The sequence below is a fragment of the Schistocerca nitens genome, chromosome 5 (assembly GCF_023898315.1).
Source record: "Schistocerca nitens isolate TAMUIC-IGC-003100 chromosome 5, iqSchNite1.1, whole genome shotgun sequence".
NCBI classification, from domain to species: domain Eukaryota; kingdom Metazoa; phylum Arthropoda; class Insecta; order Orthoptera; family Acrididae; genus Schistocerca; species Schistocerca nitens.
Window position 1 is genome coordinate 808,018,867 of NC_064618.1, and position 24,746 is coordinate 808,043,612.

Consider the following 24,746-nt stretch of genomic DNA (forward strand, 5'->3'; position numbering starts at 1 on the left):
CCACAGGGATGGGTTCAGCCCTGTCGGAAAGGGTATTCTTCCTCCGCGCACATTACTAGAATGTGGATACATTAGAGGTGTGCCGTTATACGCTGAAGCCCCAAAGAAACTGGTATAGGCAGGCATATTCAAATACAGAGATATGCAAATAGGCAGAATATGGCGCTGCGGTCGGCAACGCCTATATAAGACAACAAGTTTCTGGCGCAGTTGTTAGATCGGTTACGGCTACTACAATAGCAGGTTATCAAGATTTAAGTGAGTTATAGTCGGCGCACGTGCGATGGAACGCAGCATCTCCGAGGTAGCGATGAAGTGGAAATTTTCCCGTACGACCATTTCACCAGTGTACTGTGAATATAAGAAAACTGGTAAAACGTCAAATCTCCAACATCGCTGCGGCCGGAATAAGATCCTCCAAAAACGGGACAATCGACGACTGAAGAGAATCGTTCAACGTGACAGAAGTGTAACCCTTCCGCAAATTTCTGCAGATTTCAATGATGGGCCGTCAACAAGTGTCAGCGTTCGAATTATTCAACGAAACGTCAGCGATATGGGATTTCGGAGTCGAAGGTCCACTCGTGTACCCTTCAGAGCCTTACGCCGACATTGGACTGTTGATGACTGGAAACATGTTGCCACGTCGGACGAGTCTCGTTTCAAATTTTATGGAGTGGATGGACGTGTACGAGTAGGGAGACAACCTCATGAATCCATGGACCCTGCATGTCAACAGGGCGCTGTTCAAGCTAGTGGAGGCTCTGTAATGATGTGGGGCGTGTGCAGTTGGAGTGATATGAGAATCCTGATACATCTAGATACGACTCTGACAGGTGACACGTACGTAAGCTTCCTGTCTGATCACCTGCATCCATTCATGTCCGTTGTGCATTCCGACGGAGATCGGCAATTCCGGCATGACAATGCGACGCTCCACACGTCCAGAAATGCTACAGAGTGGCTCCAGGAAGACTCTTCTGAGTTTAAACACTTCCGCTGGTCACCAAACTCCCCAGACATGAACAGTATTGAGCATGTCTGGGATGCAGTTCAGAACATCCCCTCGTACTCTTATGGATTTATGGACAGCCCTGCAGGATTTATGGTGTCATTTCCCTCCAGCACTGCTTCAGACATTAGTCGAGTCCATGCCACGTCGTGTTTGGGCACATCTGTGTGCTCGCGGGGGCCCTACGCGATATTAGGCAGGTGTACTAGTTGTTTGGCTTCTCAGTGTATTTATTTGTGGAGAAATGGGAAGGTGAAACCAGGTGCCAACACATAGCCCACTCCTCTCTACTAGCACCAAAGGGGCCGCCAAACTCAACGTCGCCATCCGATGGATGCATCACATGCCCTGACTTCTTGACACACTGGGGAGAGATGTGGTACTTAACCCAGGACAATGGCGCAAAGACTAGTGACCAGAAACTTCACTCCACCACAACTCCTGCCCGTACTGCCCAAATACTGTCAGTCAAGATTTCGTCCAGAACTAGGATTCGAACCGGCTTACCTCCGAGATGAGCGACACAGCACAGGCGATATAATACCCTAAGGGGCGTGGGTAGAGCAGACCAAGAGAATGCGATATTTCTAGATTTTCAAACAGTTTTCATACAATACTACAATGACTTCTACAAATGCTAATATCTCCGTGTGATTGCGCGACCACGTTCGTGACTGAGTTATGTTCTTTAGGATGGGCAGAAAGTAACAAGCTATCGTGAACGGGGAGTCATCCACACGCACTGGGGGAGGAGGCTGCTTCAGGGAAGTGTGGCCGGTCACTGCTGTTCATTGCGTAGCAGGTAGTTTGGCTAAAATCTCAGACTTTTGGCAGATGACGAGGGTAGAAATTGTAGTAACATACTTGTAGAACTTAGCAAAACATCAGCCTGGTGCATGGGTTACCATCTACCTCTCCGCGTCAGGATATGTCGAAAACGTTGGCACAGTTATACGTAATAGGTTTGTTTATAAATAAATAAATCTTCTGCTACCAGTCACGATTTTCTTTATTTTACTATTCGCACGACGCGTTTCGAGAAATTATTCCCATTTTCAAGTGCGTTTTTATGGTGTGTGTTAAGCCATTTCTTTTGATGTTGTCAGTGTGTGTGAGTCTGCTTCATTTTGTTGACTATAATGGATCAAATCAGTTATACGTAAGTTGACAGGATTACATTTACTGGTAGGATACTGAGAGACTGCAGTCTGTCAACGAAAGAGATCATTTACATATCTGAACAGACATTAATACTTTTGTGCGTGGTTCAATAAAAAGTACCCTCTGTCATCTATTTTATAGCAGGTTAGGTGGTTGCTTTGTTTCTGCATATCCTTCGAAGCGTCGTAGAATACTTGATTGTGCCAAGTACCGTGGATTTTGTCCTTAGTCTTGACTGCTGCGAATTGAGAGTTTTCCCAGCTACATTTGAAGGTGAAATATAAAAAAAAAAACATATCCTATCTTCTGTGCACGCCTAACTAGCACTCCAAAACGGGGACGCTTTATCTTTTCTTAAACACACTGCCATGTTCTTCATTAAACATCTTGTGCAGTTTATGCCATTAATCGGATGGTAGACTAGAATGTCGTCGACTATAAACGTGTTGGTCAGTTGAGAGCTACCCAGAAATTGTCCTCTACAAGTGTGGACCAGTGAACAGCGTCCTCCGATTGAATGACTTTGGTAGCTAATATGTCAGAAACATATCAGAATTACGAGTTTTTCCATTAGCATAAGAAGCTGTGGAGCGTGAAACCAAGTCCCGTCTTCTGTTGATTGGATCTCTGACTTAAAAAATATGTTATTGCTGTCCAGTGTAGCACAAAAGTTACTCTCCTTTTATTTAATTTTGAAATGTCTGAGACAGCGTTATCCAAGCGTAAATTCTATACTCTTCTGGTGATTTCGTTCTGGAATTTATAAGAAATAACTGCTATCGGAAGGCCTGTTAACATTGAAAATGCAGTGAAGTTTAACAGTGGCCTATTTTAATTCGCAAAAAAGTACAGGAGAGGGAAGGAGAAACGTTTGAGTTAGACCAAGGACAGTTGGAGAACGACGTGGAAACGATAGGCGAAGTCTGCTCGAAGAATTATCCGGGTATTCACCGGAAAAAGGGGAAGAAACCAAAAATCAGGATAACAGACGGGATTTGAACCCAGCCCCTTCCGTATCTTAACTCTTTGATGCACAGATTTTATGTTTAATTAATTTTTTAATAAAACATGCATTTTCTATGTCTGGTGGGGTTGCTAATAAAGGAAAACATGAATTAAAATTTTTTATTGTATTGATTTTGGTTTTAGATGGTGGTATATATAATATACCACCATGCCACTTAGGGCCGTACCTAAAGTTTTTGAGATATCTTGGTTTGTGCTTGTAACTCACCTTTAAATTCTACTCTAAGCAGTAATAATTAGTATAATTAATGTAAAATAATTTTATTTCTGGCAATTGGTCATTTACAATACAAAATCAAATTACAAACCTTACAAATAAAATATGTTTCTTATTCCTTTTTGTGAAAATCTTGAAAGCACCTTTTTGTTTTGCTAAGGCACAAAGGCACTTTGCATTCAGCGCACATCCAGAAAGTGCGCACTTGCTTCTTTTTTGTACTGCATTTCGCACAACGTCTGGCGGTAGTACGCTCTGGCTGGTGGGATGAATTGTCGAGACGCTGGCGTGAGGAAACATATGGCTTGTTTTTCTTTACGTGGACTTGACTCTCATGAAGTCTAGATGGCCTCAATGGTGTTTTCTGGGTTACTAAGCTTTGCAGGATACTCATCCTGAAGACTTTGGCAGTCATTTTTTCTCTATCGCCTAGTTCCTTCCAAATTATATAGCTGTTGACGATACTGACATCAAGCAGGTGAAAGAATATTCGGTGCCACCACTTTTTACTTCTCCGGCTTATTTCATATGATTTTTTCAGTTGGTCGAACTTGTCGACATTGTTCATGTGTGCATTGTAATCCATCACTGCTTGAGGACAAGGTAGCTCTATGCGTGAACCATCTCTTTCACGGCGAGTCACTGTAGTAACTTCAGGACTGTGAAAATTTGAAAGGAGATGAACAGCTCTCTTATCTTTCCACTTCAAGTAGAGGATGCCACAGTTGCTGACCCTCCAGTCAAATTCACCTCTGCTTAATTCTTTGTCTGTTTTTAATTTGGGTAAATGTTTCCTTGTTGGTTGAACTGTCCCACAGGCATATATGTTTCTCTGCTGTAAACCAGCCAACAAGTTATAGCTATTGAAATAGTTGTCGAAATAAAGATAATGGCCTTTATTTACGAGTTCAGAGGACAAACTCAGCACTACATGCTCCCCAAGGCCTGTTTGCACTGTGTCACCTACTTTTCCGGTGTAAATATCAAATTTCAAGTTGTAAGAGGTCTTGTCACACAGCATCCACACTTTGTAACCACGCTTTATGGGTTTATCTCTCATGTATTGTTTCATACTGTTGCGGCCTTTGAATTTGATCATTGACTCATCAATTGCTAGGTGTTTGCTGGGTTGGTAACACTTGGAAAAAGATTCAGATAGTATCTTGATCACTGGTCGCAGCTTGTACAGTTTGTCATAACCTGGGTGTCCTTTTTCTGGATGCAATGTGTTATCATTCAGATGAATGTTCCTCAGTAACCATCCAAACCGATTTACTGCCATCAGAGATGCAATATAACGATCATGAAGTTCTGGGGCACTAGACCAGTAGTCTCTGTATGCTGGCATACGCTTTATACCCATCAAAATGTTGATTCCCAGGAAAGTTCGTATTTCATTGTCAGTTGTTGGAGTGAAAGACTTGCCAGATTGCGTCGCATATAAATTTGTTTGGAAAACGATTAGCTCAACTAGCTCTTTTGGAAATATTTTTTCGAATATATCGATAGGTTCTGGATCATCAATGTCCCTAATAAAAGCACTTGGTCCTGATTCACTGTCGAACTGCATTCCTGAGGTAGCATTGAATTGTTGTCCCCAAGTTGGCGCTGTGTCAGCAGCGCGTTTTGGCGGAGTGGACTCACTTTCTTCCTCGCTCTCTGAAACTTCGCCTTCAGACGACACAATAGCCTCCGCAACAATGCTTGCTTCATAATCAGATTCGTCATCTGTGGTGTCAACAGTGGAATCCTCGTCTGATGGAATTTCACACAATAATCGTTCGATTTCTTCATCTCGTAAGCCTCTTCTTGACATTTTCATTTTCAAACAACAGCCTGAATCCAAGTAAAGAATACGTAAGCAAAACAAAATGGAGAAAGAGCTAAAATAAGTCACAACACAATTAAAAACTAAACTTTGTAGCGGAGGATTTCGAATTTTATACTAGGAAACGAAATGCAATAGAATACTGCTACATGCACGGTGGTACAAATAATATACCACCAAAATAAATTGTATATAAATAACGGAAGATTGTGCATATGAATGTATACATGGGTTCATACCGTAGCTGTGACGTCCAAGATATGGAAAAAACACAGGCGCAACAAGAAATTCGTTATAAACCACTATTCACACGCAAAAACCATGCACAACTCAGCACGCAGCTTTCACAGTTGTAATCTATGCAATTCTTGGCGGGAACTGATTCCTTATAGGCAGTGAGTGCCATCTGTCTGATAAGTAGAGAACTAGGTGAGCATATTAGAGTGGTGGTCGTGCAGTTAAACCACTGTGCAAAGAGCCAAGAAAATTTTCAAAAGGTGGTATACTATGTATACCACCGTGCTCCAAAGAGTTAACCACTGCACCACTTGGATGGCTGTCACTGTCAGTTTTCATAGGAGTATAACGTAAGGCATTAGCGTTGGTTCTATTTTGTTATCGAACAGTGAAAAGCATATACTTTTTTGTGAGGCCTTTTCAAAGAACAGACGAGCTGCGTTCACTCTCTCCTGATTTTCTTTTTCCTTAGTCACTATCTCTTTCGTTTCTAGCAGAGGTAGTGGAAAACTAAATTCATGAACAGCTGTGAAAGTCAGTATTGGAAAGAAAAGCTACCTGGTGTGTTGTGTATCGGCTGTTACCTTCCCGGTAAAACTGTATGTAGTCAAGCAATACCCTGACACAGCTAGTTTTCATATGACGCAGGTGCTTGCCACAGTTAGAACCGTTTCTTCGACGACGCCCTTGCCACAACCAAGAAGCGCGAGCAGTTAGGGAATAAAATGGCTCGTAACGGCACTGTTACGGCGTGGGCAGTCTGAGTCAAGAGCAGCGGCGATCAGAGCCGAAAGAAATTTCCAACCTATCTGATTTCTACATTTAAAAAATCAGTTAATGTAATCTGTATTATGTTATACTTTATTCTTGTCTCGTTCGTGGGTGGAAAGTGGTTTGAAACGCTTGCCGGCATACCTTTGCACGGCATCCAGATAATTTTATCTCATCTCCGGGGGTAGTGGGTAAGCGAATGGAGACTACTACCAATTTTATTACTGAGAACCGGTTCTCGGCATTTTCTACGTAGATTTTAGTGTCTACCAGGTAAGAATTCCCGACATTTACGCTCTCCCCGGACTTAAGCTGGTAACACCTCAGGCTTCCTGTCATTGGATATCGCTGTTAGCTCAGTCTTTATTTATTCTACAACTGTGAAGAGCGTGATAGAGAGTCTTACCATAAACCGTTCGCGTATGGATGACGAAAGAGTTATTGCTTTAATTCCTGTGGGCGGGCTGTAGTCCGTCAAATCTTCGTCTTCGCTGTCCCGCCGGGCGTGATACTTGCGGAATTGAAGCGTATTTGTAGATTCTTCGCTTTATATTGGTTCTCAAAACTTTGTTAAGTAGGCTTTCGCGAGACAGTTGTCTGTCTTCAAGCGTGTGGCAGTTCAGTTGTACCACCATTCCCGTTATGCTCTCACGAGAGTCAACCAAACCTTCCTTCTTTGTATTCAATCAGAATCCACTATCAGGGCTATTTGGTATAGGTCCAACATACGTGAGCAATATTCTTCAATGTGTTGCACGAGTGTTTTGTAAGCTATCTCGTTTGTAGACTGACTATCCTCGTATACTATTAGCGAACCGGTCTGCCACGTTCTCTAAGCACGATTGAGCCTATGCGATCATTCCATTTCATATCGTCACAAACCGTTACACCCAGGTATTTGTATGAATTGACTAATTCTAATTGTGACTCAAGGATATTGTAGTTGTATGACACTACATATTTTCGTTTTGCGAAATGCTCACTTTTATATTTACGAACAATTAAACCAAGATGGCACTCTTTCCACCACTCTGACATTATATCCACATCTGATCGAATATTTGTGCAGCTTTTTTCAGAGTGTACTTAATTGTAGACCAAAGCATCTGTAAAAATCCTAGCGCAATTACTAATATTGATAGCCTAATACATACGTCTGAGGTTACTTCTATATTGGTCGATGACTCGCCAACCAAACAACATGCTGGAACCTCCCTACCATGGCCGTACTTTCATTAATAATAGTTGGTGTAGTACTTAATGAATGGCTTTTCAGTAGTAAAGAAACACTATATCTACCTGATTGTTTTGAGTCATGGTTTTCAGAATGTCCTGATTCTAAAATTTTCCAAGACAAATGGTTCAAATGGCTCTGAGCACTATGGGACTCAACTGCTGAGGTCATTAGTCCCCTAGAACTTAGAACTAGTTAAACCTAACTAACCTAAGGACATCACAAACATCCATGCCCGAGGCAGGATTCGAACCTGCGACCGTAGCGGTCTTGCGGTTCCAGACTGCAGTGCCTTTAACCGCACGGCCACTTCGGCCGGCTTTCCAAGACACTCGAGCAACATTCCAGAATAGGCTATACGATATAAAGTTTTCCAGTTTCCTACTAATTAACCGAAGCGAACTTACTTACCAATGAAATATACTGCATTTCTTATCCACAGGCAATGTTACTTCCACGCGTTTCATGAGGCGTTTCATTCCTATTGTGACTCTTACTCTTTAGACAAGATCTCCTTCAATAGGACATTTTATGAATTGCGCAGTTGGACAGTTTGCTGCATTAGAACCAACTACTCTTCCTGAATGCTTATCAAAACTGTAATATCTTTCGTTATTTTGACAACAACAACCTTTACTGTCGGCGAATCATCTGGTCCACAAGCAGATTTCAATGTTTTCTTCTGCTTTTTTTTCCCCATTTCAGCCAAAGATTTTCCGCTTTTTCTGTTGGAATCCTATTCTACACAGTATCTCCCATTATTAGCTTACGTATCCTGACGCATCTTGCTTCTTTTGTCGGTGAATGTTACACCCACGTACCACCAACAATTGACAATCCATCTAGTCATGTGTACGTCTCGTCGGCTTAGTTCTACATACACATGTATTTAATTGGGTGTGAGTGCATCATAGAGCCGCAGCTTGGACACTGGGTGACGAGCCAGCCCGGTTTCGAAGTCGTCGCCGGATGAATTGCCGTCCACGTGTCGCACTGGTCAGCCGAAGTGAGCCTTTTACTCGTTTCCCTTCATACCTGCACGTAAATGCCGAAATGGTACGCAATCAACGCTTCATAAGCACTGGAGGTGAACAATTAAAGCAAAAAAAAGTATTGGCAGGTAAATTTAGACGATTTACTTACACTGATGGATAAAGAATCACAACGCCAAGAAGGAGCAGTGCTACGTAAGCGAAAATATAGAGTATAATAGGAAGATTAGAAATCACGAATTAAAGGAGAAGGTAATACAAGACACAGATTCTACGCAAAACTACTTTTGACACAGCATTCTACATCAACAGATGTGTATCATGTCCAGTTAACAGCTTCAGCTGTAGCTTCCAGGTCATCACTCCATTCCCCAGAGTACCTTTTTCTGGAGCACTATTGGACAACAGCCTGCACAATCTCTTCTGCTGCTCCGCAGTTCAGAACTGTCGACGATGCCCCATCTGTGCAGGGCAGCCCTACTTTTGGCATTGCTTATCCTGTGTAGGCGGCACCAAATCTTGCTTGCTACTTCGTACCCATTATGATGGAAACCTTTGCTAACCTTCCATCTCTATTTCCATGCTTTCTCCAGGATAATGAGTTGATGCTGCAACGCAGCTTTATCTTCCCAAAGAGGTATGCTAAACTTCAAGCCTGAGAGTGTAATATTATCTAGTATTGTGTGGACTGGACTTACTCATTGGAGTATTGGAGCATGAAGCCTGTGCCGTTCTTCAATTGTGGCCGGTTGTCATCTCAGGTCTAGCGTAGCGATGTCTGAAAGGAGCTAACATGATTGTGTGGCTTTAATAGTTCCAGTTATAATGCGCATTCTCTCGGTTAGACGGACATCTGTTTCGATCGTGTGCCCGCTGTTGCACCATACTGGTGCACAAGTCTCTGCGTTGAATAGACTAGGGATTGCGCGGTGGTGCGTAAGATACCTGTTTGCGCTTGCGGTGTGCTATTTTCGACCACTGCTGCAGAACTTGATCGAGATTTGCTGAAGTATTACACGGAGCCTACTATCTGTTCGATCTCCGTTATTGTCAAGTATAGTAGGCTTCGATTCTATACTCTCTCAGAAAACTTTATTGAATTTTTTTTTATTTCAGTAGAGCCGAAGAGGGAGTTAACCGGTATTACACGCCGGAGCGCAAGACAGACTCGTGAGTTAACTCGGAGAGTAGCTGCAGGTGTAATGGCGCGTGCAGTGCGACTTTCCATTTCGCCTCCGCGTCCCGTTACTCTCGTGGGCCCAGAGCTGGGCTTCGGTGGCCGCCGTCGACCCACGCCCCAAGTAGGCCGTGACGCAACGCGCGCACCTACTTTCCTCCGCTCGTTATCACGTCTGTGGCGCTGCGCTTCTCCCTCACTTAGGGATGGGAAAAACAGACCGGTTGAAATCGATACCGATGTTTCACTTCTGAATTATCGGTATTTGTTTGGACTAGGTTATAAAGTTGTTTTTTAATTAACAACCGAGTAAAAGAACTGAAATTAGCCATAGCAGCAGAGCTAACATTTTTAGTTTTTAAATACACATTTTTAAAAAAAGAGTAATTTTTATTCGTAAAATCTGCATTGGTTTGAAATATTGCGTTATTCAAATGGTTCAAATGGCTCTGAGCACTATGGGACTTAACATCTGAAGTCATCAGTCCCCTAGAACTTAGAACTACGTAAAGCTAACTAACATAAGAACGTCACACACATCCATGCCCAAGGCAGGATTCGAACCTGCGACCGTAGCGGTCGCGCGGTTCCAGACTGAAGCGCCTAGAACCGCTCGGCCACATCGGCCGGCCTATTGCGTTATTACAGAAAACGACTCAAAATGATCAGTGCTATTTTAGTAACAATGGCGACCGAAACGAGCAACAGACACACGTCGTAAGTATTGGTACAGCACTGCTGAGACAGGACACCATCCATAGTCTGGAAATATTTTTACGGAGTAACATAGCAGTGAACTACAATGCTTCATTTGCTTTAAAGGATTAAAGATTTATCTGTCATTTCTATGAAATAATAAAAGAAGGAAGGAAATTATGTTAACAGTAATAAATGAAAAACTTACCAACAGTTCACTCACGGGGTATAATAAAAATATAAAGCAGCTGATTCCCTGTCTGTGTCTACATAATATGCCTTTATCTGCTTTTAGCCCTTGAAAACAGACAAATTAACAAGAAAAACAGAGTTCTTCAACCTCAGTTTCCACCCTTCAGCACTGACTATTCAAATGCCTGAATAGTGATATGGGCCCCGATTACAACATGATTTCTGAGCAGAGTTTCAAAAAAATTAGAGTCAATAGGAGAATCCTGGTGTATTTTTGTGTTATACATTCACTTATTACCTTCCGAGAAAAACAGTGAACAGTGGATGGACGAAGTTTTCTTCTGTTTGCCTATTTAATTTCATATTTTGATTCTACGTCTCTTGAAACTGAGAGAGTCAATATTTTTCAATCTTTGTTAGATTTCTACTTTTGTTAAAGGAAATAATAGGGATATAAAACTGAAAATAGATTATTTAAGAAACTGGTTATTTGGAGAGGGTTTAACAGTGAGGTTAAACTGGCGTGAAAAAACCAGTATAACCGAAAACGGTTGTTTCAGCGATAACCGCCATCCGTATTCACACGGGGAATGGGGGATGGGATTTCGACATTGAGACACATTAAGGAATTGTATAAAAAACTGATAATAGATACAATGAGAAAGCTGATGACTACATTTTTTTGGCCACTTAAAAAGAATGGAGGCTGACAGAAAGAAATATTCGACTTCTTTGGTAAAAATACGAAACCCAAAATTGCATGGTTTATAGAAATTAAGAAAGGTCTTCGTGAGTTTGAGAATAAGAGACAAAGACTTACAAAACAGACATAAATTCAGAGAAAGAATTCCTGGAGGAAAACAAGAAAGACGAGTAGAGGTATATGAACAGAAGAAAAAAGAGAACAACAGAGAGAAATAATGAAATACCGGGAAGTGAAAAAAGGAAATGAATATGATGGCATAAATCAGCTGTTTCACATGGTCCTGAGTTGGCCGAATTCGTATAATAATAATTAATTTAGCGAATTTATTTTGTCAATGTTGAGAGTGAATGCAGGGAAATTGTTGTCGTTGGCTTTATTTGACGAAAGTAATAAAAATCGGATTGGTGGTCTTCTTTCCCTAACATTGATCGAAGCAGACGTGTTTGTAGTTACGGAACATATGTTACTAATCAAACAAACAAAAACTGGTGAGCTGAAAAAAGGCATCTCGACTACATTATTCGCCATTAATCTACATCTTTTTTATGTTTACAAGTGAGCGGCTCCATCCAACTAGTACTGACGATATAACGAATCTTTAGCGGGAAGTCATATTCGAATAAAAGTATGTTCAAATATCAGCTGGACGCACGCATCATCACGGATCTGCTCCGTACGAAAGACGTTGCTCCTCTTCCACTAGTAATTGTACGTTGCTGCACGAACGAAGCGTTCCCGGTGACTGGAAAACAAGTAGGTCAAACATTTTTTCAAGGTGTGTTGTCGAACAGACTTATGCAACTAGAACGATACGCCGCAGATGTTAGTCCTGGAACGACTTTTGTGCTCGAGTATTACGATTCCATTGGAGATTGCGAATCTCCTCTGTAGTTATCAACATGGAATCTGTAACAACGATGGTGTGAAACCCAGCTCGCCCCGTTCATCTACGAGACGATGGAACGCAATATACACTCCTGGAAATTGAAATAAGAACACCGTGAATTCATTGTCCCAGGAAGGGGAAACTTTATTGACACATTCCTGGGGTCAGATACATCACATGATCACACTGACAGAACCACAGGCACATAGACACAGGCAACAGAGCATGCACAATGTCGGCACTAGTACAGTGTATATCCACCTTTCGCAGCAATGCAGGCTGCTATTCTCCCATGGAGACGATCGTAGAGATGCTGGATGTAGTCCTGTGGAACGGCTTGCCATGCCATTTCCACCTGGCGCCTCAGTTGGACCAGCGTTCGTGCTGGACGTGCAGACCGCGTGAGACGACGTTTCATCCAGTCCCAAACATGCTCAATGGGGGACAGATCCGGAGATCTTGCTGGCCAGGGTAGTTGACTTACACCTTCTAGAGCACGTTGGGTGGCACGGGATACATGCGGACGTGCATTGTCCTGTTGGAACAGCAAGTTCCCTTGCCGGTCTAGGAATGGTAGAACGATGGGTTCGATGACGGTTTGGATGTACCGTGCACTATTCAGTGTCCCCTCGACGATCACCAGTGGTGTACGGCCAGTGTAGGAGATCGCTCCCCACACCATGATGCCGGGTGTTGGCCCTGTGTGCCTCGGTCGTATGCAGTCCTGATTGTGGCGCTCACCTGCACGGCGCCAAACACACATACGACCATCATTGGCACCAAGGCAGAAGCGACTCTCATCGCTGAAGACGACACGTCTCCATTCGTCCCTCCATTCACGCCTGTCGCGACACCACTGGAGGCGGGCTGCACGATGTTGGGGCGTGAGCGGAAGACGGCCTAACGGTGTGCGGGACCGTAGCCCAGCTTCATGGAGACGGTTGCGAATGGTCCTCGCCGATACCCCAGGAGCAACAGTGTCCCTAATTTGCTGGGAAGTGGCGGTGCGGTCCCCTACGGCACTGCGTAGGATCCTACGGTCTTGGCGTGCATCCGTGCGTCGCTGCGGTCCGGTCCCAGGTCGACGGGCACGTGCACCTTCCGCCGACCACTGGCGACAACATCGATGTACTGTGGAGACCTCACGCCCCACGTGTTGAGCAATTCGGCGGTACGTCCACCCGGCCTCCCGCATGCCCACTATACGCCCTCGCTCAAAGTCCGTCAACTGCACATACGGTTCACGCCCACGCTGTCGCGGCATGCTACCAGTGTTAAAGACTGCGATGGAGCTCCGTATGCCACGGCAAACTGGCTGACACTGACGGCGGCGGTGCACAAATGCTGCGCAGCTAGCGCCATTCGACGGCCAACACCGCGGTTCCTGGTGTGTCCGCTGTGCCGTGCGTGTGATCATTGCTTGTGCAGCCCTCTCGCAGTGTCCGGAGCAAGTATGGTGGGTCTGACACACCGGTGTCAATGTGTTCTTTTTTCCATTTCCAGGAATATATATATATATATATATATATATATATATATATATATATATGTGTGTGTGTGTGTGTGTGTGTGTGTGTGTGTGTGTGTGTGTGTTTGATTCGGTTACAATCCATTCGTTCTTCTTCGGTATGGAGATAGTTAAATCCGAGTTTAATAACTTCTATTATTATTTAAGGCCGAAGGCCTTGCCGCAGAGGTAACACCGGTTTTCGTCAGATCACCATGCTTAAGCACTGTCGGGCCGGACTAGCAGTTGGATGTGTGACCATCCGGTCTGCCGAGCGCTGTTGGCACGCGGGGTGCACTCAGCCCTTGTGAGGCAACTGAGGAGCTACTTGACTGAGAAGTAGCGGCTCCGGTCTCGGAAACTGACATACGGCCGGTAGAGCGGTGCTGACCACATGCCCCTCCATACCCGCATCCAATGATGCCTGTGGGCTGAGGAAGACACGGCGGCCGGTCGGACCCTTTGGGCCTTTTCAAACAGACTGCTCTATGCCTCTTATGTTGACTATAAGCAAAAGTATTCGCTACACATTTTCTGTTGCTTTCCGTAAGTATTTTATGTAAAACGCCAATAAAATAGCTATTATTCATTTGAATCACTATTAAACCTTTACCAGTGACTTATTCTGAATATGCCTAGTGATACTTGTGTGTATGGTGCTAGAGTTGCACATGTGATTTGCATCTGATGGTAACATTCATTACGTATCAGTAGTTCCCAAACGCGGTGAACATATTCGTTTCTAGAAGTTATAGCGCCTTTTAAGGGAGGGAATAGGGCAAATCTAGACTTGTCATTCTATAGAAGTGCTGCGTATATTAAAAACATTTGCAAAACATATCCAGCGCTAACAACGAACCACATTTCTACTTTTTTGGCATTTGATTTGTCGTCACTTCAGCATACTGTTTCTTCCACTTCATCTTTTCCAGTTGCAAGGGGTGACAGTTCACGTCCCTTAAGTAGTCGTAGCGTAAATCTTTCTGACGTATCTGCTTTCGTGAGAAACACTTTCCGCTCACTTTGGAGATGTTCTCGTTCTGATGTCGTTACACGGATTAATAAGAGCAGATTACTAAGAAGCGACGGTTCGTACATTCTACGAGCTGCTCTTAATCCTCTGACATCTCTGCCTCTTTTCAGATAACGTGGAATCATGTAACTGATAGCCCTCTAAAATCTACCTGTTTACGTAAGGACGTACTGATAACATTGTAGCCGTTTCCCACAATGCCGTTGATGCTCCATTGTGTCTGGCATCACACCCGTATTACGGCGGAAAGCCATGACGCATGTAGACTAAATCGAGTGTCTCGGGCTCTTTCGAACGATATGTCTCCGAAATCGTGAATCTCACAACTACTCATTCGACAAGCGAACGTTCTCTCTATGATATACACACTATCTGATCAAAAATATGCGGACAGCCATTTGTGGATGTTAATATGAGGTGTGGCCACCCTTCGCCTTTACGACCCTTGAACTCGGCTGGGTACACATTCAGTGAGGTGTTTGAATGGCTGTGGAAAAATGGCAGTCCATTCTTCCTCAAGAGCGGAAGCTATGAACGTATTGATGTTGGACGCTGGGCTGCGAAGTGGACATTCTAACTCATTCCAAAAGTGTTCCACTGGGTTAATTACGGGACTCTGGGCAGGCATGTCCGTTTCAGAAACGTTGTTGTCCAAAAACCATTGCCTGGCAGACGCTGCTTAATGAAACATTGCATTGTCATGCTGATACAATCTATCACTGTCTACGAACGGTTCCTCTAGTGTACACAGAGCACAACGCTGTAAAATGTACTCTTAGCCTTCCGCATGCAGGATTTTCTTAAGCTCAATAAGGGGATTCACCCTAACCATGAAAACTAAACCCGTGCCATAACACCATCTCCTTCGTACTTCACATGTTGGCGGGTAACGTTCTCCACGCATTCGCCAAACCGAGACCCGTCCATCGAACTGTCACCGAGTATAGCGTCATTCAGTGATTCCTTCAGCTGATTTCAAAATTTTTTACATCCACCGTCCGCAGTGCTCAAAGGTCTCTGTGGGTCAGTACAAGACATCTGCCTGCTCTTGGTTCACTGTGATTGTTCCTTCAATTTTTCATTTTATAATCACCAACAGTCAACTTGGGCAGCTTTAGAAGAATTGAAATATCCCTCACGGATATGGTACTCAGGTGATATCCAATGACGTGGACACTTTGGAAGTCATTGAGCTCTCCGACTGACTCATTCTGCTGTTGCTACTTCTGTACAGACAGACACTGGCGGTTCAGTTCCGCGTTATATAGGGGTGTCTGGACACGTTTGATCAGATAGTGTACATGCAACGTGTTACAAAACGACACTGACAAACTTCGATAGGTTGTAGAGCGTGTCTTGAGGAACAATTTGAGGATAGGAAAGCGTCTCCGGAAACAGCATCCAAAGACGCTACAGAGCGTCGAATTTATAGGCGCCAGCGCCTTCTGCTGTAGCACATGTGACTTTGTACGCTGAAGGACCCTAGGAGGAACGTCTCGCAGTGTTGTTTGTTATTCAGTAATCCCAACTGATTGCCAGGATCGCCAGTGGAGAAGGGAGACCTGACTGCTGCATAGACAGGCCTTGTCTTTCATGAATACGATGTTCTGTTTCCTCGTTGGATGACACAGTTTATCTTTCTCCTGGAACCCTCTGAAATCTCCATTGTTTCGGTATTGGATTAGATTAGATTAATTATTCATTCCATAGACCCATAAAAGAGGGAATCCTCCTGGATGTGGAACAAATCAGATAAACACATTACAAAAATGTAATTAGAAAAACTTGACTTTCATTAATTTTAATGATCCTCAGTCAATAAACAGTAAAATTATGTACACGAATTAAATTTAAACTTCTAATATTTACAGGTTTAATACTTACATCTGCTTTCATTACATCCGTCATTCAGACATTTGCTAGTTTCTTGGCTATTACAAGTTTCTTGGCTATTACAACCAAGTATTGTCAAAAATTAAAGTAAATTATTCATTTCAGTGATCCTCAGTTAAGAACAGTCAGATTATGTACAAGATTTAAAATTAAACTTCCACTATTTACAGACTTAAGACTTACATCTGTCTTCCATACATCCATCATTCACACAGTAGGTAGTTACTTGGCTGTCACAACCAAGTATTGTCAAAAATTAAAGCATAATAAATTTACATTAAAATGGTCTACTGCACTTGTTGAGAAAGTCATGGATGGAATAGAAGGAGTTGGTCACCAAAAATTCTTTTAAATTATGTTTAAATTGTGCCTTGTCTGAAACTAAATTCTTAATGGTTACTGGTAACTTATTGAAAATATGCGCTGCTGAATACTGGACTCCTTTCTGGGCAAGAGTAAGTGATTTTAAATCCTTATGTATATTGTTCTCATTCCTAGTGTTGATACTGTGTACTAAGCAGTTTGTTGGAGAAAGAGATGTATTATTTAGAACAAACTTCATTAAGGAATAAATATACTGAGAAGCTGTGGTTAATATGCCCAATTCTTTGAATAGGTTTCGACATGATGTTCTTGGATTTACACTACTCATTACTCATATTATACGCTTCTGTACTCTAAAAAATTTTTCTCTGTTTGTGGAGTTACCCCAAAATATGATACCATATGACGTAATGGAGTCAAAATAAGCAAAATATGCCACTTTTTTTATATTTATATCTCCTATGTCTGACATCATTCGCATTGCAAACACAGACTTGTTTAGGTGTTTTAGCAGTTCGTTAGTATGTTGCTCCCAACCGAATTTATTATCAAGTTGTAATCCCAAGAATTTTACACTCTCAACGTCTCCCATTTCCTTGTCATCATATTTTATACAAACACCAGAAGGAAATCTCATAGAAGTTCTGAACTGCATGTAATAGGTCTTTTCAAGGTTTAATGACAGTGAATTGGCTATGAACCACTTATTAATGGGTCTTTTCGAGGTTTAATGACAGTGAATTGGCTATGAACCACTTATTAATGTCAGTAAAAATTTGATTAGCTGCCCTTTCTAAATTTATATTTGATTTACTACTTATTGCAATGTTTGTATCATCTGCAAATAAGACAAACTTGGCATCTGGAAATGTAACAGGTAACAGGTCATTAACATACACAAGAAACAGTAGTGGACCTAGTATGGAACATTGGGGAACACCACATGTAATTTCTTCCCAGTCAGATGATGTCTGATTGCCTACTGCTGAAGTGTTACTTAATTGACACCCTTTGTAGACAGAAGAAAAATAAACTGCAGGTGGAAACCCGTGTCCAGACCGTCATCCACCAATGCAAGAGGGTGTAGCATTCGTAGGAGACAAGGCTTGTCTACACAGCAGATGGTTCCATCTTCTCCACTGTCGCTAGTGGCAATCAGTCACGATCACCGAATAATAAACGCCATTGCGAGACGTTCCGCCTCCGGTCTGTTAGCGTATACGGTCACGTTTGATGTCGAAGGGGTGGACTAGCGACAGGCGGCGGAGTCTGTAACTTCGACGATCTACAGCATCGTTGGATGGTGTTTCTGGTCACGGGTTCCTATCTTCAATTTGTTCCCCAAGACACCCTCTAAAACCCCTCGAAGTTCGTCGTCTCGTTTTGGAACACACTGTATAACATTTTTCATGAAGTAGCATTTTTCGTGAGGTAATCGTTTTGGGCCGGCTGCTGTGGCCGAGCGGTTCTAGGCGCTTCAGTCCGGAACCGCGCTGCTGCTACGGTCGCAGGTTCGAGTCCTGCCTTGGGCATGGATGTATGTGATGCAGTGTGCGATTTGCAGGGGGGGATGGGGGGATTTCCCCCCCCCCCCCCCCCCTCTGCATCAGACCAACCCCTCCTCTGGCTTTAGTTTATGCATCCCAACCTGGGATGTTTATTTCCCACTCACTGGAGTAAGACTTTACATATAATTCAAATTTGTGGAGCCGAACACTGAAAGTTTACTATTAATACTATTAATAAGTTTGCTTATTAATTTTGAAAAAGTGTTATGTAGTAGTTAAGCATTTCAAAACATTAAGAACTAAATGACAAGACGACGTACGCCACATTTCTATAGCATGCCACAATGTTGCAAGATGTCTCCCCAGCGTAAACGAGGCTTTAGAGCCAGGTCTGTATTGTATGGTGGATGTGATGTGTTGCGTACGAAACTAAAACCTGCAATCAGATCCAAACGTCGTGGAAAAATGTGAAGAGGTGTCATCCTGCAGCAAGATAACGCTCACCCACATTCTGCCAAACGGACAGCCGACGCAATAAAGGAGTTGAGATTCGAGGTGCTGGAACATCCACCAAACAGTCCAGACCTGGCTCCAAGCGATTTTCACACGTTTTGACCCTTAACGGAAGCACTACAGGGAAGAAGATTTGAAAGTGATGAAGACGTCATTCCTGCGGTGCAAAATTGGTTACAGATGCAACCGAGAAACGTATTTACTGAAAACTCGTAAAACGTCGGGAAAACTGCATTGAAGTCCAGGGAGGTTACGTAGAAAAATAACGCATGTTTCAGTTTTCTATCATCAGAATAAATACAGCTTTTCACAAATGTGCCTTTACTTTTTGAATACCCCTCGTATACCTGTATGTAGATGATTCTGTAAATAAGCTTTACCTATAATGTACTTTTAAAGATGCAACGAGGGATGGCTTTTCTGATAGTGCATACGCATGAATAGTGAGTTTCGGCATTAACATCTATTTATAAATAACTGTTTAACCATGGGTAACGCCACGGTCCTAGCTAGTAACATGTATATTTATACTAACCCCATAAGATATGCCCCCCCCCCCCCCCCCCCACTGGTAAAAGCACAAATCGCATACTGGTGTGATGTCCTTACGTTAGTTAGGTTTAAGTAGTTCTAAGTCTATGGGACTGATGACCTCAGATGTTGTCCCATAGTGCTCAGAACCATTTGAACCATTTTTTAATCGTTTTGGTAGTTCTGAACGCATACTGCACCGTAACAAGGCCCCAGGACCTGGCGAGTGTACATCAAGTCATTTGCAGAATTTACAATTTTAAGAATCACCACGTGACCCACTTTCAAATTCTTCATCGCTTCTTTCACTGCCAGCAGTGTGGAGGATATTCAGTGTAATTTTGTAGAATTTTTGGGATACTGTAATAAAGTAATGAACCACAATACGCCACCAGAACAGTTTATTGCTCCCACCTTCTGTTCAGCAGTGGAACTACTTAAAAAATGACTGCACTATCACTGGAACACGAAAATCAAAGTCCAGCTAGATGGGACAGAGGAACAAATACATAACCCCACGTGTCACGATAATTCACAGTCGACACACCCCCTGCCACACACGGTTCTGCACAATTCACCTCCATCAGTAGCAGAAGTACTACGTAGTGTTTTGCTGTATAATTAATGCTCAGGAAACACTGAAAGCACTACGGATTTTGAAACTAAACTACATACTTTCAAATAGAATTAAACAGCGTTTGAAAAAATTGATTCCATTGTACGGTGCTTGTCGAATTTTGCAGTGGAACGTTTCGGATAATTGATCAAATGGTTCAATGGTTCAATGCTGATATGATGACCATTGACAGGTTGTTATTACATACGGTGTGGAACGAGCTTGTCTATCACTTGGACGTGAGTCTTGTGACAGGGGCATTCGCAGAACATTTGTAGAGCGCAAAATACAAACTTGGTTAGCTTACGGTTCTACTTATGCATCAGTCATATCTTCACATATAATACTTTGGAAAATATCAGAGTTTTGAAAACGAATAAATCATTTATAGTAGCCCTGTGTAGTGGTGTCCGCTCTTCCCGGGAGATGATGTGTGTACCTATTTATTTTATTATTTTATTTACTTATCTTCGAGTTCCATGGATCCTTGATGCGAGTGTATCCCTAGGATGGAGAACGTGTCAGATTATTACAGTAATACCCATACGTAAATGATCATGATGCTTACAATCTAAATCATATGTAAACAGGTACATGTTACAAGTGTTCAAATAATAACACAGATTAAAGTAGTGATAATGGTTACACAAACAAATTATAAGTCTAACATTGTAATTGATATAAAAAGCTTTCTGTCAACAACTGATATACCAGTGTAACTTAGTCATTTCTTATTGGAATGCTTAAAATTAAACACATTTCACTAATTATTACACACTGCAAAAAATTCCTGTAATTAACATAAAGAATTAGTGCTACATAGTCATTTCTTATTGGAATGTTTAAAATTAAACACATTTCTCTTATTATTACACATTGTCAAAATTTCCTGTAATGAACATAAAGAATTAAACAAAAGATAATGTTTTAGCAGATTTTTGAATTTAGTCTTACCCACAATGACTGATTTAACGTGAACTGGATGTTTGTTGTATACTTTTATACTTGAATAATCTACTCCTTACCATGCTGAGATTTTTTTATATCTTTGTGAACATCCTGTTTACTTCTTGTATTATGGTCATGATACTGTTTGTTCTATAAATTGTATGATTATTGTTCACAAAGCGCATTAGCGAAGAAAATGTACTGGCGTGGCATGGTGAGGATCCCCAGCTGTTTGAACAAAATTCTGCTAGTGTATCTAAAGTGCACCCTACCCATAATTCTGGTGATTCTCTTCTATGCAATGAAGACTTTATTTCCTCGTCACTGGTTTCCCCAGAACACGATGCTACTGGTCGTAAGTGAATGGATATATCGAAAGAATGCACTTTTGATTGTTTCCAAGAAATAAACAGACGTAATTGAGGAAATGACAGATGCTGCCGAATTCAGCCCTTTACATAAGTCGATGAGGCAAACAGTCCAGTTTAAATTGTTGTTGACGTGTAAGCCCAGGAAATTGGAAGAAAGCTGTCAATATTTTTTGCCGCCACGTTTTATTTCAATATTTTCCAGCTTTTTGTTTGCTATTTGAAACTGAATGAATTGAGTCTTGTTAACATTCAGGGACAGACCATTTGATGTGAATATAGTGGACACAGTATAGATCACAAAATTCTGCTTACGAAGGCCGAGCATTATGCCTTATATTGTAAAGTTGGGATATGGCTCGAGTTATGTCTAGGTGACAGAAGGCAGTAGCGAATAATTCCCCAGTGGCACCTGCCTGCTCTGACAGGGTCACAGTGAAATGTGGGGTACAACGGGGCTCAGTGCTTGGTCCCTTCCTTTCACTATATTCTTTGAATATAGTGGACGCAGAGGTCTTTGGACTGAAGTTTGGTACTCTTGTCAATCACAATGGCTGTGTCGTCTGAAAAATAGGTTGAAGTGTACTTTTCGTGTTGTACACCATGGCGGATCATTGATAAAGGTTTGCAAAAGGAAGGGACCAAGCACTGAGCCCTGTGGTGCCCCAAGATTTCACTGTGCCCTTGTCAGAGCAGGCAGGTGCCACTGCAGAATTATTCGGTACTACCTTCTGCCATCTAGATATGACTCGAACCATATCTCAATTTACCATATAAGGCATAATACTCGGTCTTCGTAAGCAGAATTTTGTGATCTACACAGTCGAATGTCTTAGACAGATTCCATCTGATGACATTTTGTTGTTTATGGGTTCGAGAAGTTGGTTGACAAATGAGAAAATGGCGTGTTTGGTAGAAAAAGCCTGGTTTTTGTTAAGGATTTTATGTTTATTAAGATGATCCATGATTCTCTTGAACATAATTTCTCAAGGATTTTATATGTGTGCAGTTTTGGCCATAAAGGTTTTAATGAACACATTATCCTTTTCGACACGGCGAGACAAATTTACCTACTGCGGTCGGTCACAAGGCGCATCTGCGCGCACGCAGCGGGTCAAATACAAACAAAGCGCTCGCAGCAGACTGTTACGAGGAGGGGAAGGACCCGGTGGCACCAGGAAGCGTCGCCCCCCTCCACGCGCCTCCCCACTCCCCGCCCCCCTCCCCCACCCGCCAGACCGGTAGCCGAGATACCAGCTGCTCGAGCCGCGGCGCGCGCCCTAGCCGCCAGCAGTCGCCGCGCAGCCATGTCGGGCGCAGTGCTCACGACCACGGTGTGGTACCACCAACCTGTGCAGAAGCTGCCGTCGCTCAAGAGCGTGTCCGTGTCCCGGCTGAACATCCACCACCAGGAGTCTCGGGCGTCGTCGACGGCGGCCGCCCCGACGCCGGTGTCCGCGTGCTTCCCCGTGCTGAACAGCGGCTCCGCGGTCGGCACCTCCGGCTCGAGCAGCGCCGACCACAGCCCCCAGCAGCAGCCGCGCCACGACTCGCACGGCCGGAGACTGCCGCTCACCCCAGCCGGTAAGTCAGCGTCCGTGTGCTCCACTACAGCTGTGTGTCTGCGAGTGCTGTGACTTGGTACGGTGTCGGCTGTAGGAAGGTATCCCGCTAGTACGAAGAGAACTGGGAGTGCGTTTTCTGCCCAACATCCATCCTGGCGAAGCATCGTTAGCGATGGCTAGGGTGTGGCAGTGGACCCCTTGAAATCTTGGTTGTGGTAAGAGACTGATCTTTAGCATAGCCCGAGGTCTAGACTAGGATGGATGGTGGCCCGCCAACGAAAATGAATGTGAAATGAAGGTTGTGGTAACTGATAGACCTGTTGTGTAGTCAGGCGTCTACATTTGCACCGTACGTAACATACATTGCCATATTTAACTCCCTTTTCCATTATAATACAAAAATTGCAAGATAAATTCTAAAAACCGGTACTGATGTTAGATAATGGATAAATCTCCAAAGACACAGACATATGATCTCAGCATTAATTCGCTCTGCAGAATCCGGTGGACATGGTGATCAGTGAGGAAGAAGGGAGAATTCATAGCACAAACAACAACAAAGTCATTACAGACGGGGAACTCGCTCAGTCAGATAACGGTGAGAGACGAAGTCGACAATGGCCTTTTCAAACAAGTTATCATTGAGTCGTGTTGCCTTACTAGATTTTAGGGAAACCTAAATCCGAATGTTTGAAGAATGCCATATTTAAGAAACAAAGACCCGGCACTATATCATTACATGATTGCCGAGCAAGCAGTGGAAGCTGTCAGTCACATCCCTAAAACATGTTACGGAGCAGTTTTAAGTGGGACGAACACGTAAGACTAATCGCAAGAAAGGCAGATGCCAGACTGACATACATTGGAAGAATGCTCAGTAAGCTTAGTCCAACCACGAGGGACGTATCTTTGACCCGTGCCACATAGGACTGATAGAGGAAAAAAAAAGATCCAAAGAAGAACGGCACGTGTCGTCACAGGTTCGTTTAGCCATGGTGATACGCTTCCAACTTCAGTGGCAGACGTTAGAACAGAGGCGTTGTGGCTTATTGTTAAAAAATGCGTGAACGTCCTTAACTAGAATCAACCAGCATATTGCTTCCGCCTACATTTTTCTTCACGAAAAGAACATTTAAGATAAAATTCGAGCTTACAAACAGTCGTTCTAAACACGCGACAGGAACAGAAAAGGGAAGGTGACAGTGGTACACAAAGTATCCTCCATCACACACCATAAGGTGGCCTGCACGCTGTAGATGTAGATTCAAGAACCATCAAGAGCCGCTAATGAAATAAATCCTTAATCAATACGACTTTCAATCAACCGAACATCATCAGTTAAGATTTTTTAACATCAACTTGTAAGCTGTAGTTCTTACAATGGCGTGAAAAATGTAGTAAACAACCATCCTGCGTTTTTTAATTTTATTTTGGACGTCTAATACCAAACAGGAATCTATATATCACTCTACGATGATCAGTTGTTTAAAACTCTTAGTGAATAAAGGCTTATTTCATTAGCAGCTCTAGGTGATTCTTAAATTGCCTTTCTTTAAATACGATCTTTGAGGACACCAGCAGCACAAAATAATCGGTAATGTCGAACGGGAATTTGAACGCCGCTCCTCCAGCGCCGCCACCCTCACAGATATTGATAGAAAAAACAACTGACAAAAGATGGGGGTATCTGAGTTGTGACGTGAAGCGCTTTGTTTCAAATATTGCGACGCTGTCTTGAACCAGAGGGCTTGCCTGCTACTCTGTACACTTTTGGTGTCTTTTCCAACAAAAAGAGCGGTACGCAT

The 24,746-nt window shown here is 42.9% G+C and overlaps 1 protein-coding gene across 1 annotated transcript in view; it reads left to right on the forward strand.

Annotated features, from left to right (window-relative positions):
- LOC126260733 (dual specificity tyrosine-phosphorylation-regulated kinase 4-like) overlaps positions 1-24,746 on the forward strand; it is a 587,083-nt gene that overhangs the window by 545,414 nt on the left and 16,923 nt on the right. The window contains exon 4 of the mRNA XM_049958070.1: positions 22,735-22,960. Coding sequence (XP_049814027.1) covers positions 22,735-22,960 — 226 coding nt within the window. The remainder of the gene's footprint in view (positions 1-22,734; positions 22,961-24,746) is intronic.